The sequence below is a fragment of the Amblyraja radiata genome, chromosome 7 (genome assembly GCF_010909765.2).
Source record: "Amblyraja radiata isolate CabotCenter1 chromosome 7, sAmbRad1.1.pri, whole genome shotgun sequence".
In the NCBI taxonomy this organism is placed as follows: domain Eukaryota; kingdom Metazoa; phylum Chordata; class Chondrichthyes; order Rajiformes; family Rajidae; genus Amblyraja; species Amblyraja radiata.
The window spans coordinates 82,355,848-82,374,616 of record NC_045962.1 but is presented as its reverse complement, the minus strand read 5'-3'; the positions used below and the strand labels follow the sequence as shown (position 1 = coordinate 82,374,616).

Below are 18,769 nucleotides of genomic sequence, written 5' to 3'. Positions count from 1 at the left end.
CTCGTACAGCTCGACGGGAGTGTCGCAGAGCTGAACGAAAGTGGAAGAAGGACAGCTGGCGAAATTACCAAAATACTGTTAAAGAGGCCAAAAGATATTACCTGTCTAATATAATAGTGTCTAAGCGTCACGACCCACGTGTGTTATTCAAAACCATTGATTCTGTTTTAAATGCCCCACAGCCTGTCTGCCTGGAAGCATCGTCCGAATTGTGCAATGACTTCCTGCACTTCTTTATCAATAAGGTTGTTTCTATAAGGGCTCTCATCTCAGCTCCTGCCTCTGACCCCTCTGTTCCGGCCCAATGCCTGGTGGCATTCGATAAGTTTGTGCCTCTGACATTGTCGGGTCTAGAGGATGTGGTTAGCCATTTAAGCCGTCGGGTTCCCCTTGTGATGCTGTCCCACCTCTTCTTTTTAAAGAGGTTTTCCCGAGTATAGGGCAGTCGGTTCTCGCCATCATAAACAGTAGCTTGTGTTCTGGGATTGTCCCCATAAATTTTAAACATGCAGTAGTGCAACCACTACTTAAGAAACCCGGCCTGGATCAAACTGTTCTGGCCAATTTTAGGCCGATCTCCAAGTTGCCATTTATCTCTAAAATCATGGAGAAAGTAGTTTATGCTCAGCTGAAACTCTTCCTGGATGAGCACAATATTCGGGAGGTTTTCCAGTCTGGATTCAAAGCTATGCATAGCACAGAGTCGGCTCTGCTAAGGGTTTTTAACGACATCCTCCTGGCAAACGACTCTGGTAATTATGTGGTTCTTGTCTTGCTGGACCTATCTGCCGCCTTCGATACAGTGGACCATGGAATTTTAATTTCCCGATTACAGCGCCAAGTGGGCATTTGTGGCAGTGCCCTGGGATGGTTCAGGTCCTATCTGGCAGACAGAACCATGCGTGTAAGCCTTGCTGGTTTTGAATCCTCCTCCACTCCCTTGGCATATGGGGTTCCACAGGGCTCAATTTTAGGGCCCCTGCTCTTCTCTCTATACCTACTTCCTCTGGGCTCAATTTTAAGAAGGCATGGCATCTCCTTTCACTTTTACGCAGATGATAGCCAGTTATATATGCCACTCAGGAAAGAAGACGACTATTCTCTAAAATCACTTCTGTCTTGTCTTGAGGACATTAAGTCCTGGATGGCCTTAAACTTTCTGGGACTTAATGAAGAGAAGACAGAGGTGATTTTGTTTGGCCCCAATGGCTGCCGTGAACCTCCCTTTGTTGACTTGGGTCCACTGGCATTGTCCGTAAAGCCAACAGTTTTAAACCTGGGTTTTAGGATGGACGGTGATTTTAAACTAGATAAACAAATAGGCGCGGTGGTTAAGTCCAGCTTCTTTCACCTAAGGAAGCTGGCAAAGGTGAAGCACATCCTCGAGCGGCAGCATTTTGAAACAGTAATCCATGCCTTTATTACATCTAGGCTGGATTACTGTAACGCACTTTACTCTGGAGTCGCACGAGCTTCATTGGCTCGTCTCCAGCTGGTTCAAAATGCTGCCGCTCGCCTTTTGACCGGAACTCGAAAGAGGGAGCACATTACGCCAATTTTGGCCTCCCTTCACTGGCTCCCAGTGCACTTTCGAGTTCATTTTAAAATTATTTTATTTGTTTTCAAATCGTTGAATGGGCTCGCCCCGCCTTACCTCTCTGAGCTGCTCCACCTATATGCTCCTGCCCGGTGCCTCAGGTCAGCTGATCAGCTGCTCCTTGAGGTACCAAGGTCTAAGCGGAAGCTCAGAGGGGATAGAGCTTTTTCTGTTGCTGCTCCGGCACTCTGGAACACCTTGCCGTTGCACATCAGACAGGCCCCCTCACTGTCCATCTTCAAATCCTCTCTAAAAACTCATTTTTATTCTCTGGCTTTCGACACTGGCTGAGACATTGCTCCTGTTCTTAGTGCTTTTAATGTCTTTTAATTTTTACTGTTTTTAGTCCTTCGTTTTACGGTTTTTAATGGTTTGTAATAACCTTTTGTCCATGAGTTCTCATGTACAGCACTTTGTGGCAACTGCGGTTGTTTAAAGCTCTTTATAAATAAAGTTTATTATTATTATTATTATTATTACAGCATGGAAACAGGCCCTTCGGCCCAACTTGCCCACACTGACCAACATGCCCCATCTACACCAGTCCCACTTGCCTGCATTTGACCTATATCCCTCTAAACCTGTCCTATCTATGTACCTGTCCGAATGTGCGGCACGGTGGCGCAGCGGTAGAGTTGTGCGCCTTAAAGCGCACAACCTACTAGAGAAGGGGCGGTACTGGACCTCCTGTTAGGAAATGAGATGGGTCAGGTGGCAGAGGTATGCGTTGGGGAACAGTTCGGGTCCAGTGATCACAATACCATTAGTTTCAATATAATTATGGAGAGGGACAAAATTGGACCTAGGGTTGAGATTTTTGATTGGAGAAAGGCTAACTTTGAGGAGATGCGAAAGGATTTAAAAGGAGTAAATTGGGACAGTTTGTTTTTATGGGAAAGATGTGGAAGAGAAATGGAGTACATTTAAAGGTGAAATTTTAAGAGTACAGAATCTTTATGTCCCTGTTCGGTTGAAAGGAAATCGTAAAAATTGTAAAGAGCCATGGTTTTCAAGGGAAATTGGACACTTGGTTCGGAAAAAGAGGGAGATCTACAATAGTTATAGGCAGCATGGAGTAAATGAGGTGCTTGAGGAGTATAAAGATTGTAAAAAGAATCTTAAGAAAGAAATTAGAAAAGCTAAAAGAAGATATGAGGTTGCTTTGGCAAGTAAGGTAAAAGTAAATCCGAAGGGTTTCTACAGCTATATTAATAGCAAAAGGATAACGAGGGATAAAATTGGTCCATTAGAGAGTCAGAGTGGCCAACTATCTGCAGAGCCAAAAGAGATGGGGGAGATATTGAACAGTTTCTTTTCTTCGGTATTCACCAAGGAGAAGGATATTGAATTATGTGAGGTAAGGGAAACAAGTAGAGTAGCTATGGAAACTATGAGGATTAAAGAAGAGGAAGTACTGACACTTTTGAGAAATATAAAAGTGGATAAGTCTCCAGGTCCGGACAGGATATTCCCTAGGACATTGAGGGAAGTTAGTGTAGAAATAGCAGGGGCTATGACAGAAATATTTCAAATGTCATTAGAAACGGGAATAGTGCCGGAGGATTGGCGTACTGCGCATGTTGTTCCATTGTTTAAAAAGGGGTCTAAGAGTAAACCTAGCAATTATAGACCTGTTAGTTTGACGTCAGTGGTGGGCAAATTAATGGAAAGAATACTTAGAGATAATATATATAAGCATCTGGATAAACAGGGTCTGATTAGGAACAGTCAACATGGATTTGTGCCTGGAAGGTCATGTTTAACTAATCTTCTTGAATTTTTTGAAGATGTTACTCAGGAAATTGATGAGGGTAAAGCAGTGGATGTTGTGTATATGGACTTCAGTAAGGCCTTTGACAAGGTTCCTCATGGAAGGTTGGTTAAGAAGGTTCAATGGTTGGGTATTAATGGTGGAGTAGCAAGATGGATTCAACAGTGGCTGAATGGGAGATGCCAGAGAGTAATGGTGGATGGTTGTTTGTCAGGTTGGAGGCCAGTGACGAGTGGGGTGCCACAGGGATCTGTGTTGGGTCCACTGTTGTTTGTCATGTACATCAATGATCTGGACGATGGCGTGGTAAATTGGATTAGTAAGTATGCAGATGATACTAAGATAGGTGGGGTTGCGGGTAATGAAGTAGAGTTTCAAAGTCTACAGAGAGATTTATGCCAGTTGGAAGAGTGGGCTGAAAGATGGCAGATGGAGTTTAATGCTGATAAGTGTGAGGTGCTACATCTTGGCAGGACAAATCAAAATAGGACGTACATGGTAAATGGTAGGGAATTGAAGAATGTAGGTGAACAGAGGGATCTGGGAATAACTGTGCACAGTTCCCTGAAAGTGGAATCTCATGTAGATAGGGTGGTAAAGAAAGCTTTTGGTGTGCTGGCCTTTATAAATCAGAGCATTGAGTATAGAAGTTGGGATGTAATGTTAAAATTGTACAAGGCATTGGTGAGGCCAATTCTGGAGTATGGTGTACAATTTTGGTCGCCTAATTATAGGAAGGATGTCAACAAAATAGAGAGAGTACAGAGGAGATTTACTAGAATGTTGCCTGGGTTTCAGCAACTAAGTTACAGAGAAAGGTTGAACAAGTTAGGGCTTTATTCTTTGGAGCGCAGAAGGTTAAGGGGGGACTTGATAGAGGTTTTTTAAATGATGAGAGGGATAGACAGAGTTGACGTGGAAAAGCTTTTCCCACTGAGAGTAGGGAAGATTCAAACAAGGGGACATGACTTGAGAATTAAGGGACTGAAGTTTAGGGGTAACATGAGGGGGAACTTCTTTACTCAGAGAGTGGTAGCTGTGTGAAATGAGCTTCCAGTGAAGGTGGTGGAGGCAGGTTCGTTTTTATCATTTAAAAATAAATTGGATAGTTATATGGATGGGAAAGGAATGGAGGGTTATGGTCTGAGCGCAGGTATATGGGACGGGGAGATTATGTTTTCGGCACGGACTAGAAGGGTCGAGATGGCCTGTTTCCGTGCTGTAATTGTTATATGGTTATATGGTTATATGGTTAAAGCGCCAAAAACCTTGGTTTGATCCTGCTGTCTGTACGGAGCTTGCACGTTCTTCCCATGACGTTCATGGGTTTTCTCTGGGACCTCCGGTTTCCTCCCACGCTCCAAAGACATGCAGGTTTGTAGGTTAATTGGCTTGGTATAAAGGTAAATTGTCCGTAGTGTGCGTAGGATTGCGTTGGTGTGCGGGGATCGCTGGTCGGTGCGGACTCGGTGGGCCGAAGGGCCTGTTTCCGTGTTGTGACTGTGACTGTAGAAAGAATGCAGGAAAGGTCAACGAGACCGATTACAATTTGTCTCATGATATTTTACAATGTTAACATCTCTATGGAAATATAAATTTTATCATATCATTGTGCCTTTAAAAAATCTAAAATATTTATTTTGTGTCACAGGATCCAGATCATTACATCAAGTTGCAGCTTGATTCTAACAACCAATCCTTCATGTTTGATCTGACGTATGAAGGCAGGAACACAACATGCCATCAAACTCTCAGTGAAGCCAATGCCTACAGCATTCTGTTCTATAACGAGAGCACAAACCTACATTGCCGATTGGTAGGTATTAACCATCGCCTGGAACCTTTAAGGGCCTGATCCACTTGGCGATTTTTTTTCGGCGACTGCCGGCATCATTGACTGACGTATCAGGGTCATCGAAAGATTTTGAACATTTCATAATCCAGCGGCGACAAAAATAACGTTGCGCCACTTGAGGAGACGCCGCGTGTCAATGCGTCGTCACGCCGCGACTTCTTCGGTGACATGATACGTCAGCCAATGATGCTGGCGATGACAGGTTATACAGACAGTGGAGCTCAACTAGTTATCACCTCACAAGTTCACAAGTTATAGGAGTAGAATTAGGCCATTTGGCCCATCGAGCCTACTCCGCCATTCAATCATGGCTGATCTCTGCCTCCTAATCCCATTTTCCTGCCTTCTCCCCATAACCCTTGATACCCTTTCTGCCTTAAAAAAAATATTTACCTACCCCATAGCCAATGATTTTTGTGTCTTATCTTCAGTTTAAACCAGCATTTGCAGTTCCTTCCTTCACCTAAAACCTTTATACTTGGCTAGGTTTAGGTTTAAGTGTATTATTGTTTTGTGTACCAAGATACAGTGAAAAGCTTTTGTTTAGGGTAAGAATAAGAGGTTGGCCATTTAGGACTAAAATTTAAAAAAGGCTTTTTTCACCCGGAGAGTTGTGAATCTGTGGAATTCCCTGCCGCAGAAGGCAGTGGAGGCCAATTCTCTGGATGAATTTAAAAGAGTTAGATAGAGCTCTAGGGGCTAGCGGAATCAAGGGATATGGGGAGAAAGCAGGGACGGGGTACTGATTTTAGATGATCCGCCATGATCATGTTGAATGGCGGTGCTAGCTCGAAGGGCCGAATGACCTACTCCTGCGCCTATTTATCTATGTTTCTATGGTAACTGTCTTGCCTTTACCCCCAGTTGGAAGATGAGAAGTCCAAGCCACAGAAGGGCAAGGCCACCCTGAGGTAGGACAGTTCCCCGCTAACCCCCTCCGTCTGTTACCAGCCGGCAAACCCATCGTTCCACGTCCGACGCAAGGCCTGGCTTCTTCCCGCAGGTTCGTGAACGCCTACGGCAGAGACCTGAACTTCACGCTTGGCGGTGAGGAATTCGGCACGGTGGATGCAAACTACGGCAGCTCCACGTACAAAGTCTTCACCCGAGGACAGTAAGTGGAGATGGACACAAAACGCCAGAGAAACTCAGCGGGACAGGCAGCATCTCTGGAGGGAAGATAGAAACATGGAAAATAGGTGCAGGAGTAGGCCATGATCAGAGTGAATGACGGTGCGGGCTCGAAGGGCCGAATGGCCTACTCCTTCACTTATTGTCTATTGCCTTTCGGGCCCTTCAAGCTGTACCCCGTTCCAGCTTTTTCCCCATATCCCTTGATTCCGTTAGCCCTAAGAGCTAAATCTAACTCTCTCTTGAAAACATCCAGTGAATTGGGCTCCACTGCCTTCTGTGGCAGAGAATTCCACAGATTCACAACTCTCTGGCTGAAAAAGTTTTTCCTCATCTCAGTCCTGAATGGCTGACCCCTTATTCTTAAACTATGACCCCTGGTTCAGGATGTTGCCAGGACCCAAGGGTCTGAGCTACAGGGAGAGGTTGAGCAGGCTGGGACTCTATTACTTGTAGCGCAGGAGGATGAAGGGTGATCTTATAGAGGTGTACAAAATCATGAGAGGAATAGATCAGGTAGGTGGGCCAAACGCAGGCACACAGGTAGGACTGGTGTAAATGGGACGTTGGTCGGCATGGGCAAGTTGGGCTGAAGGGCCTGTTTACACGCTGTATGAATCTATGACTACGATTCCACCTACTTTCACGCAGGTAGACGCACAGAGTCTCGTGCCCAGAGAGAGATGAATGAACATTTGAGAAGGATTTGTATCCCTTCAAAGAGTCTCTTGCCCAGAGTAGGGGAATCGAGGATCAGAGAACATAGGGGAAGGGGAAAAGATTTAATAGGAATCTGGGGGGTAACCTTTTCACACAAATGGTGGTGGGTGAATGGAACGAGCTGCCAGTGGAGGTAGTTGAGGCTGGGACTATTCCAACATTTAAGAAACAGTTAGACTGGTACATGGATAGGACAGGTTTGGAGGGATATGGACCAAACAAAAGCAGGTGGGACTAGTGTAGCTGAGACATGTTGGCCGATGTGGGCAAGTTGAGCCGAAGGGCCTGTTTCCACACTGTATCACTCTATGACTCAATGGGAAGGAAAGGGTGATGTTTTGGGTAGTGTTAGATTGATGGGATCGCTGGGCTGAAGGGCCTGTTTCCGCGCTGTATCTCTAAACTAAACTAAAGTGGACTCGCTACCAGGTGGACATGATAATGTTTCAGAGGACGGAGAGTCTGGCCTTGCACTCAACAGTTAGTTATTCCTCCTGCATATAGATATGGAACCAGCTCTAAGCCCTCAGATCAGTACCTCTCTACTTAAGAGCGAAGCTGGTAGAACTGCTGCCTGACATCGCCAGAGACCCGGGTTCGATCCCGACGGGTGCTGTCCGTATAGACTTTGTATGTTCTTCCTGTGACCACATAGTTTTCCTCCGGGTGCTTCGGTTTCCTCCCACACTCCAAAGACGTACAGGTTTGTAGGTTAATTGGCTTCTGCAAATTGTCCCTAGTGCGCAGGATAGCACGTGTATGCGGTGTTCGCTGTCGGCAAGGACTCGGTGGGCTGATGGGCCTTTTTATGAGAATGATCCCGAGAATGATTGGGTTAACATATGATAAAGGGGAATAAGAAAAAGATTATGAAAAAGGGGAGGCCATTTCAGACTGAGATTAGAAAAAAACGTTTTCACCCAGAGAGTTGTGAATTTGTGGAATTCGCTGCCACAGAGGGCAGTGGAGGCCAATCCACTGGATGAATTTAAAAGAGTTAGATAGAGCTCTAGGGGCTAGCGGAATCAAGGGATATGGGGAGAAGGCAGGCACGGGTTATTGATTGTGGATGATCAGCCATGATCACAATGAATGGCGGTGTTGGCTCGAAGGGCCAAATGGCCTCCTCCTGCACCTATTTTCTTTGATGAGCGTTTGAAGGCACCGGGCCTGTACTCACTGGAGTTTAGAAAGATGAGCGGGGACATTGAAACTTACCGAATAGTGAAAGGCTAGGATAGAGTGAATGTGGAGAGGATGTTTCCACTAGTGGGAGAGTCTAGGACCAGAGGCAATAGCCTCAGAATTAAAGGATGTACCTTTAGAAAGGGGATGAGGATGAATTTCTTTAGTGGTGAATCTGTGGACTTCATTGCCACAGAAGGCTGTGGAGGCCAAGTCACTGGATAATTTTAAGGCGGAGATTGACAAGTCCCTGATTAGTACAGATATCAGGGGTTATGGGGAGAAGGCAGGAGTATGGGGTTGGGAGGGAAAGGTAGATCAGCCACGATTGAAGGACGGAGTAGACTTAATGGGCCGAATGGCCAATACTGCTCGTAGAACGTAAAACCATATGCTTCTATAAAGCCTCTGACATTCCAGAGAAAACAACATAAGCATGGACATTGCACATTGTATCTCTAAAGTAAACTAAAGTAAAAATGTAAGACAGACACAAGATGCTGGAGTAACTCAGGAGGACAGGCAGCATCTCTGGAGAGAACGAATGGGTGACGTTTCGGGTCAAGACCCTTCTTCAGACTGAGGGTCTCGACCCGCCCGAAAGGGTCTCGACCTGAACTGTCACCCATTCCTTCTCTCCAGAGATGCTGCCTGTCCCACCGAGTTACTCCAGCATTTTGTGTCTATCTTTGGTTTAAACCTGCATCTGCAGTTCCTTCCTCCACCTATAGTAGAGATGTCCCAGGCAGCTGTAGACAATAGACAATAGGTGCATTCAATGTGAATCTTCCCCAATCAGTACCCCGTTCCTGCCTTCTCCCATATCCCCTGACTCCGCTATCTTTCAGAGCCCTATCTAGCTCTCTCTTGTAAGTATCCAGAGAACCTGCCTCCACCGCCCTCTGAGGCAGAGAATTCCACAGACTTTCAACTCTCTGTGTGAAAAAGTGTTTTCTCGTCTCTGTTCTAAATTATTCTTAGGAATAATAACTCCTTATTCTTAAATTGTGACCCCTGGTTCTGGACTCCCCCAACATCTGTAACATGTTTCTGCCTCTAGCTTGTCCAATCCCTTAATAATCTTATATGTTTCAATAAGGTATCCTCTCATCCTTCTAAACTCCAGAGTATTCAAGCCCAGCTGCTCCATTCTATCAGCGTATGACACTCGCCATCCTGGGAATTAACCTTGTAAACCTACGCTGCACTCACTCAATAGCAAGAATGTCCTTCCTCAAATTTGGAGACCAAAACTGCACACAATACTCCAGGTGTGGTCTCACTAGGGCCCTGAAGGACCTCTTTGCTCCTATAGTCAACTCCTGAGTAGATTCCTTGCTCCTTGTCCTAATCTGTTGCTGTTCCTACAGCTACCAGGGAATGTGTGAAGATGGTGCGATCGAATACCCTGTGGACTTTGGACTGTTGGACTTCGGAGCAGCGTACACCATCATTACAGATGTGGTGGTAAGGGTCTCTGGCGCTGCAAGCGCTGTAAGGCAGCAATTCCACCGCTGAGCCACCGTGGCCACCTGTGGCTAGCACGCAAATAGTCGCCAGGGTCGGGCACCATCTTGGAACCATCAATTTGGGGAACGACATTAACCCGCTGTTTTCTTCGATCCTCAGCCCGAAGAAAGCAGGTTGAAGATCTGGAAGACTGAAGACATCAGAGCGAATACAGTCCACATCGCGTGGCAAATTCCACAGTACGTGCTGATGGCTGCTGGAGAAGTGATGTTCACAATTACTGCGGTGGAGTTTTCCTACTCTCAGGTACGGCCTTCCTCTGATGTCCAATCACGTCTCCTTATTCATGGAGACCCAACTTGAACTTTGAGTAGACAAATATATTAGCAACTGGACAAAGTGGGACCCGATGGGTCCCAGCTTCACACGGGAGGGCTGGTCCCCCAATGCAATATTCCACCTCTCCACCAATTCCAATATTGCTGGCCAGTGGGGGGGGGGAGCTTTCTGGAGTGCTAGCATGGGTGTTGTGGGCCGAAGGGACTGGTTTCCAGAGGGCTAGTATGGACATTGTGAGCCGAATGGATTCTTGGGCTGGCAGCTCAGTCACTGAGGCCAGGCAGCTCAGTCACTCAGGCCTGGCAGGCTGGCAGCTGAGAAACTGCCAGAAATTCTGTCCAAAACAGGTCACACACACCCACTCAGACACACACACACAGAAGCACACATACACACTCACACACACACACACTCACACACACACTCACACTCACAAACACATACACACACACTCACTGACACACACCATATATACGGCAGTGAACTTTCTTGAATACTCACACGGCTGAGCGCGGCCACTCCACTTTCGGGCTTCCGCAGTCAGCGGAACTTCTGTAATCAGCATGACCTCTGCACTCACCGGAAATTACGCAATCAGCGCAGCCTGCCTATTAAGCATAAGTCACGAAGTGAGCGGAACTTTTGAACCAAACACAGTCGGACCTAATAAAGCATTTATTCCTTCCAAACACAGTCGGACCCAATAAAGCATTGCAGTTTCAAGCACAGGCAGGGCAGCAGGTCAAACAACTCATGGCATTATCATTAAAGGCTAACAAATCATTTATTGCAAGTACATTGCAGACTCACAGTTTGGTTGATTCACAGCTTAGAAGGAGTCATGGCCTCTCCCGCGCAATCTTGCAGAGTGACTGAGTCACATCCACGCATCCGGGGTTTTATAGTCCTGCCCGCCACCCCCCCCCCCCCCCCCCCCCCCCGGAAGGGGCGTTACCTTCATTGCGGTGATTGACAGGCGAGAGGATCTCAAGGTTTTTTAAACTCATAACTTCTTTTTTTTTTCATCGATGGGAAAATTCCTTGGGGCCTGCTCAGCGGAGGACTGTGAGTAAGATGGACATAAATCATAGCGTTTTTTCTAAAATCAATATACACCGCAGACAGGAAATGGTCAAGATGACACTTTTAATTATATAGATGGTGGATTTAATTCAGACCAAGGCAGGCACTGTTGCAACGTTTAAGAAACCATGGAGTTGATCGGGTGGACGCCCAGGGTCTCTTGCCAAGAGAAGGGGAATCAAGATCCAGGGGCCATAGGTTTAAGGTGAAGGGGGAAAGATTTTATTGGGAACTGGGGAAACTTTTTCACACAAAGGGTGGTGGGTGTATGGAACGAGCTGCCGGAAGAGATTGTTGAGGCAGGGACTGTTGCAACATTTAAGAAGCAATTAGACAGGTGCATGGATAGGACAGGTTTGAAGGTGTGTGGGCCAAACGCAGGCAGGTGGGACTAGTGTAGATGGGACATGTTAGTCGGTGTGGGCAACTTGGGCCAAAGGGCCAATTTGCACGGGGTATGACCATGCTGTTTGACCCATTGACTTACTCCAGCATTTGGTGTCTATCTAAAACAAAGATTGTTAGAAACCCTCTTTTAAACTAACCCAGAGTGAATGGGAGTCATTGCAATAATTTATCCAGAGGGCAGATAAAGGATCTTAACTGGCCTGAATAATGGAAACAAATGGACTAGTTGAACTGATGGAACTAATCCTGTAAGTTAGGGACAGTCCTCTGGGCAAACGACTATGCATTTACCTGTTCTATTCCACTAATTATTTTATACGCCTCTATAAGATCACCCCTCATCCACCTGCTCTCCAAGGAATAGAGTCCCAGCCTACTCAACCTCTCCCTGTAGATCAGAACCTCGAGCCCTGGCAACATCCTCATAATGGGCCTGTCCCACTTAGACAACGTTTTAGGTGACTGCAAGAGACTATGCAGTCGTCACATGTTCGCGGGTGGTTGCCGGGTAGTCGCCTTCATGGTCGTGAGTTCCCGCATTCTGGGAACTAGTCACGGTCTCATCAGACGCGCCTGGAGCTTCAGCCGCTGGCGCAGCGAAGATGCTTTTGTCGCGGAGCGCTCCGTTCGCAGGCCCACGGCAGCCTGAAGCCGCGGTCTGCGGAGCTCCAGTTGGCGCGGCGTCCGGAGCCTGGGATCCCTCGTTGGGGACCCGGGAGGAGAAGAGCTCTGACCGCCAGCCCTGCAGTCTGCGGTGCTTCTTGCTGCGGTACGGCGGGGACTTTAAATCTTCGACCGCCGAGCTGCGGCCTACACAACTTGAAGCCACGGTCTCTGGTGGGGAAGCACCGATTCAGGACGTACCTTATCTGAACATCTGGACGCCCGCAGCGGCGACGATGGAGGGTTGTGGTCCCGACCACGGGGGAAAATGGAGGAGGGGAAATATTGTGTCTTCCACCAGTGATGAATGCTGTGGTGGATGTTTGTGTTAAATTTTGTGGGGTTTTTTATTGTACCGCTGCTGGCTTTGAATTTCCCTGAAAAGGGATTAATAATGTATTTATCTATCTATCTATCATGGTCGTTGCAAATTTTTCAACATGTTGAAAAATTAACGGCGACTAGAATGAAGCCGCCATAGAGAGTAGCGAGAATTTCCCGTGCCGTAGGTGGGCCGCCAGGAGGTCGAAGGTTCTCGTAGGTTGTAGCCGGTGCTGACCGGTGAATTTCATTGGCTCATTGGGGGAAAATAAAACATAAGCAGTAGTTTTCAGAACCAAGGATAACCGACCGGTAATGTTAAATGTCCGCCGAGCTTCACAGCCGTGTATCTCTGGCTTCTTAAACGTTGTCTCCACTCCTTCTTCCCCCTCCCCCCCCCCCCTCTTTTAAAGAACTTACCGTACACTGTGCTTTAGCCGTCTTAATTACAGCGCCAACCTTCCTGATCATCGCGGTGTGTGTCTGTATTACCTTGGCTTTGCACCGTGTGAATTTCACTCAGACAGCGCTTCCCCGCTTGCCCTGTCCCCCGCCTGCATAATGGGCTGGTGAAGGAAACTTTGTGTGTGTGTGCATGCTCCACTCTGACAGTCGCCGTTCCATTTGCCAGTTTTTCAGGCGACTGCCGGCAACTGGACAGTCACCGGCAGTCACCTGGAAAATCTCCTAAGTGGGACAGGCCCATTAATCTTCTCTGCACCCTTTCCAGCTTGACAACAACTCTGTGTGTCTGCCCGATCTATTCTTCTAATGATGCTGGTGAAAATGGATAGGTAACGTTCTGGATCTGCACCCTTCCGACTTTTTATTTTGTTAATACATCTTTGTTGAGATTAGGTTGTAACACAAAAGATTGCAAGGAAACACATTGATATATATAACATCCCTCACACCTGCACAGTGTGTAGGAAGGAACGCCAGATGCTGGTTTACACCGAAGATAGGCACAACATGCTGGAGTAACTCAGCGGGACAGGCAGCATCTCTGGATAGAAGAAATGTGTGACGTCTCGAGTCGAGACCCTTCTTCAGACCTCTACATCTCCGCCGTAGGCAGGCAACCAAGGGCTGCAGTTTTCTGAACTGCCACCAGATGGAGACAAACCTCAAGCTAAAAACTTCCCAAAATTCAGAATTGCTTCACTCAACCCTTTATAATGTGGATGGAATGACAGATTTCAGTGGAGAGACGTCCAAAATCCCTTGGCTGTCCAGTGCCTGTTACATCCAACGTGGGTCCGGTATCTAAGTGGCTTCTGGTCAGAATGGGATCCAGTCAAAACTCCTGTCACAGATTCAGGAACAATGCATTGCACGTTCTGGCTCTGTGCAACAGAGAGCATAATAGGCAAAGGAAACTGGATTATGTGGTAAAGAGTAAATTGTAATCTGGAGCCCAGGACTGGGAGGGTGTGTGAGGGGGGGTGGAAGATTCAGAAGCATCAAGTCTGAAGAAATCGGAATAGTCTGAGGAAGGGTCTCGACCCGAAACATCACCTGTTCCTTTTCTTCAGCCTGGCTCGCTGAGTTAGAGTCACAGAGTGAAACAGTGTGGAAACAAGCCCTTTGGCCCAACTTGCCCATGCCGGCCAACAATCTCCCAGCTGCACTAGTCCCACCTGCCCACGTTTGGTCCATATCCCTCCAAACCTGTCCTATCCATGTAGCTGTATAACTGTTTATTTAACGTTGGGATAGTCCCAGCCTCAACTACCTCCTCTGGCAGCTTGTTCCATACACCCACCACCCTTTGTGTGAAAAAGTTACCCCCCAGATTCCTATTAAATCTTTTCCCCTTCACCTTAAGCCTATGTCCTCTGCTCCTCGATTCACCTACTCTGGGCAAGAGGCTCTGTGCATCTCACCGATCTATTCCTCTCATGATTTTATACACCTCAATAAGATCACCCCTCATCCTCCTGCGCTCCAAGGAGCGGAGTCCCAGCCTACTCAACATCTCCCGATAGCTCAGTCCCTCAAGCCCTGGCAACATCCTTGGAAATCTTCTCTGTACCCTTTCTGGCTTGACAACATCTTTTCTATAACATGGCGCCCAATGTTTGATTGGACTTTACTAGACTTCATCTCGCACTCAATGTTAATCACATTATTCCCTTGATCGTGGATCTGTACACCGTGGACGGCCCGATTGTAATCATGTATTGTCTTTCCACTGACTGGGTAGCACGCAACAAAAGGTACACGTGACAATAAACTAAACTCAAACTAAATTAAATTGCTTCTACTTTTGTTGTTTCAGGCCCCTATAAACATGAAAGCTGTGCTTCAGTCTGGCTTGCTCCTGACTGTGGCTTTCGGGAACATCATTGTGGTTATCGTGGCCAAGTCTGCGTTCTTGGAGCAGGTACCAGATTGCAACAGCATCATCTGCCAATCCTTTATCTGTGGTAGCCTTTGGAAATTAGCTGGCACTGATTTGTGTTAGATTGACACCTTGCTTTGTGTACCATTTCAATGGAAGAGAATGGAGAGTCTGTGCGTCTGTGTAGGAGTGTGTGTGTGTCTGTGTGAAGGAATGTGTGTGTGTGTAGGAGTGTGTGTATGTTTATGTGTCTATGCGTATGTGTGTGTGCAGGAGTGTGTGTGTAGGAGTGTGTGTGTGTGTGTGAGTGCGTGTGTATGTGTGTGTAGGAGTGTGTGTGTGTCTGTGTATCTGTCTGTGTGTAGGAGTGTGTGTATGTATGTGTACATGTGTAATGTGGCTGTGTGTGTAGGAGTGTTTGTATGTCTATGTGTGTGTGTAGGAGTGTGTGTGTGTCTATCTATGTGTGTGTGTATGTCCCTACATGAGATGTTGCCTATCCATGGCCTCCCGAGATGCTGTCTGCTGCGCTGTTACTTCAGCGCTCTAAGCCATTTTTTGTAAACCAGCATCTGGAATTCCTTGTGTCTATTTTCTACGGTGTGTATTTGTGTGTGTAAATTTGTGGAATCATCGTCGTAGATTCATACAGCGTGGAAACAGACCCTTCAGCCCAACTTGCCCACAACGACCAACATGCCCCATCTACACTAGTCCCACCAGCCTGCCTGCGTTTGGCCCACCTACCCGATCTATTCCTCTCATGATCTTATACACCTCTACCTCCTCCGGCAGCTCGTTCCACCACCCCTTTGTGTAAAAACGTTACCTCTCGGGTTCCTATTAGGACGGAGTTTGTGCGTTCTCCCTGTGACCGCGTGGGGTTTTCTCCGGGTGCTCCGCATTACTCCCACACTCCAGGAACGTGCGGGTTTGTAGGTTAATTGGTTTCTGAAAGATTGTTAATTGTCCCTGGTCTATAGGATAGTGTCAGGGGTGATCGTTGCTCGGCACGGACTTGATGGGCCGAAGGGCCTGTTTCCGCACTGTATCTCTGAAGTCTTAAACCCCTGTCCCACGGTACGAGTTCATTCCAAGAGTTCTCCCGAGTTTGCCCTGATTCGAACTCGGAGATTTACGGTAATGGCCACCCATCGGTACTCGGGGCTCTTCATGTTGAAAAATCTTCACGAGTCGCCCCGTGCTTACCTTCCGTTAGCGAGTCTTCCCGGGTACCTGCCGTTAGCGCTAAGAGACGTCCCCGAGCTCCGACGTACCCGCTACGTTCATTCTCTGTTCTTACCACGAGTTTGATTTTTTTAAAACTCGGGAGAGCTCTTGGAATGAACTCGTACCGTGGGACAGGGCTATTAGTACTTCAGCCTGAAAACTTGCCGGATAGCAGAGCTGAATGTTTCTCTGGTGTTGTGTACAATTCCATCAGCGCCGATGATAGTGACGATGTCCCTTTTTCCACCCACAGTGGGAAGAGTTTGTGCTCTTTGCCTGTCTCCTGATTGCGGTCTGCATCATATTCTCCATCATGGCTTACCACTACACCTACGTGGACTCCGGAGAGTTGGCCAAGCCGGCCAAGGATGCAGAGGAGATCGCACTGTCACTACCGTACGCAGACGAACCCCTCGACGCAGTTTACAAGCAGACCAGCATGTAGACCGGGGGGGTTGACGCCAACCATCACCCTGCCCCCAGCGCCATTCACGAGTCCGTCCCATTGTCCATCCGTTCTTGAGATGAGGTCTTCTCCAATGATTGGGTTCAGCGTGATGCCAAGACGATTCTTATTTTAAAATGAAGTGGCTGAGGTTAGGGTTGGTGGGACGGTGTGGGGGGGGTGGGGGTATTGGGTATTGGGTGGGGGAAGGTGGTGGCGAGGGGACATTGATAATGGGGGGGGGGGGGGATTTTAACAGAATAAGTTTATACCGCTCAGAGCCTAGTCATCACATGACAGGAAGCACATGATTCCGCAGGAAGGGAGTTCGTTGCCAGGACCACAGATTTTCGCCATGGATTTTATTGGAGCCAGGGGATATGGGGAGAAGGCAGGAACGGGGTACTGATTGTGGATGATCAGCCATGATCACAGTGAATGGCGTTGCTGGCTCGAAGGGCCGAATGTCCTCCTCCTGCACCTATTGTCTATTGAAAGACCTTTTCCCCCAGAATATGATGGGATTGTGGAACGCTCTGTCTGAAACGCTGCGGAGAGGAAGAATTTCTAATGCTTGCACTTGAAGGGTTGTACGCTCTGACACTGGTTGACCTAGAACTGGAGGGTGACTTCAGCTCAATAATAGCTAGAATGGTCTCAACGGGCCGAATGGTCTCCTCCCGTGTCACAAACGTCACCTTCAGTCCACGGCCTTCCTTTATTCTGGGTCAATCCCGCTTTTACGATCCGTCCAAAACGCCTGTACAATCAACATGGCGTAAAGTGGGGAGACACGAGGAGGAACTGCAGATGCTGGAATCTCGAGCAAAGCACAAAGTGCTGGAGGAACTCAGCGGGTCGGGCAGCAACTGTGGAGGGAAATGGACAGGCAATGTTTCGGGATGGGACCCTTCTTCAGACTGACTGTCGCAAGGGGGAGGGGGAGAAAGCTTGAAAAGAGGTGGTCATGTGACAACGCTTGGCGAGTGATAGGTGGATACAGTTGAGGTGGGTGGATGATCAGCAGATGGGTGGACGAAGGCATGAGATGAAAAGAAGACAAAAGGGTGTCAGATATGGAGAGAAGAGGAGTGAAATTGAAGCCAGAGGCGTGGGTGGCAAAGTGACGCAGAGGTAGAACTGCTGCCTTACAGCTTCAGAGACCCAGGTTCGATCCTGACTACGGATGCTGTCTGTACGGAGTTTGTAAGATCTCCCAATGACCACGTGGGGTCTTCTCCGGGCGCTCCGGTTTCCACCCACATTCCAAAGACGTGCAGGTTTGCAGGTTAATTGGTTTCTGCAAAATTTTCCCCTAGAGGGTATAATAGAACAAGTGTACGGGGGGATTGTTGGTCGGCACGGACTCAGTAGGCCAAAGGGCCTATTTCCACGCTGTATCTCTAAACTGAAGGCAGGGGTAGTGGGAGAAATAGGTGCACGTCAGGAGTAGGGGGACTTAGGAAAGAGAGTGGAGGAAGGAGGGGGCATTACTTAAAATTGGAGACAATACCATGAATCACTGACAGAGTTGCTGCCTTGCAGCACCGGAGACCCGGGTTCGATTCTGACTACGAGTGCTGTCTGTACAGAGTTTGTACGTTCTCCCCGTGACCACGTGGGTTTTCTATGAGATCTTTGGTTTTCCAGCCACACTCCAAAGATGTACAGGTATGTAGGTTAATTGGCTTGGTATTTAAAAAAAAATTGAAATCGTCCATAGAGTGTGTGGGATAGTGTTAGTGTGCAAGGATCGCCAGTCAGCGTAGACTCAGTGGGCCAAAGGGCCTGTTTCCGTGCTGTATCTCTAAACTAAACTAAATATTGGCACTCACTCAATCAGATCTCTTGTTAGTGAGGGATAAATAGCAAGCAGATCTCAAAGGCCACCTCATCTTCAAGTAGTAGAATGGGATTTTCCATGTGTACGTGAGAAAGCAGATGGACTTCAGTTTAATACCTCATCTGAGTAATTGACTTATTCATCCGCACAGCACTACCTCCGTGTCTAAGTGAAGTAGGGTTTCAGACTGGTAGTAATATGGACAGAGTCACATCGAAACACTGGAAAGAACGACATAGAAATAAACAGACAACTGGAAATCTCAAAACCGTAGTGTGAAACAAAGTTGATTCCATTAAAGTGTCAAAAATCAATGCCGGCAAAGAGATGAAATAAAAATGCTGTGATGTTTTGTTTCAAAAAC

General features: G+C 47.3%; 1 protein-coding gene across 1 annotated transcript in view; it reads left to right on the top strand.

Annotated features, from left to right (window-relative positions):
- The window catches only part of LOC116974902 (solute carrier family 15 member 2-like), a 60,783-nt gene extending 44,221 nt beyond the window's left edge, over window positions 1-16,562 (top strand). Inside the window, exons 16-22 of the mRNA XM_033023511.1 lie at window positions 5,020-5,184; window positions 6,088-6,134; window positions 6,227-6,337; window positions 9,630-9,726; window positions 9,889-10,035; window positions 14,825-14,929; window positions 16,371-16,562. Of these exons, the coding sequence (XP_032879402.1) occupies window positions 5,020-5,184; window positions 6,088-6,134; window positions 6,227-6,337; window positions 9,630-9,726; window positions 9,889-10,035; window positions 14,825-14,929; window positions 16,371-16,562 (864 nt within the window). The remainder of the gene's footprint in view (window positions 1-5,019; window positions 5,185-6,087; window positions 6,135-6,226; window positions 6,338-9,629; window positions 9,727-9,888; window positions 10,036-14,824; window positions 14,930-16,370) is intronic.
- Window positions 16,563-18,769: the final 2,207 nt, after the last annotated feature.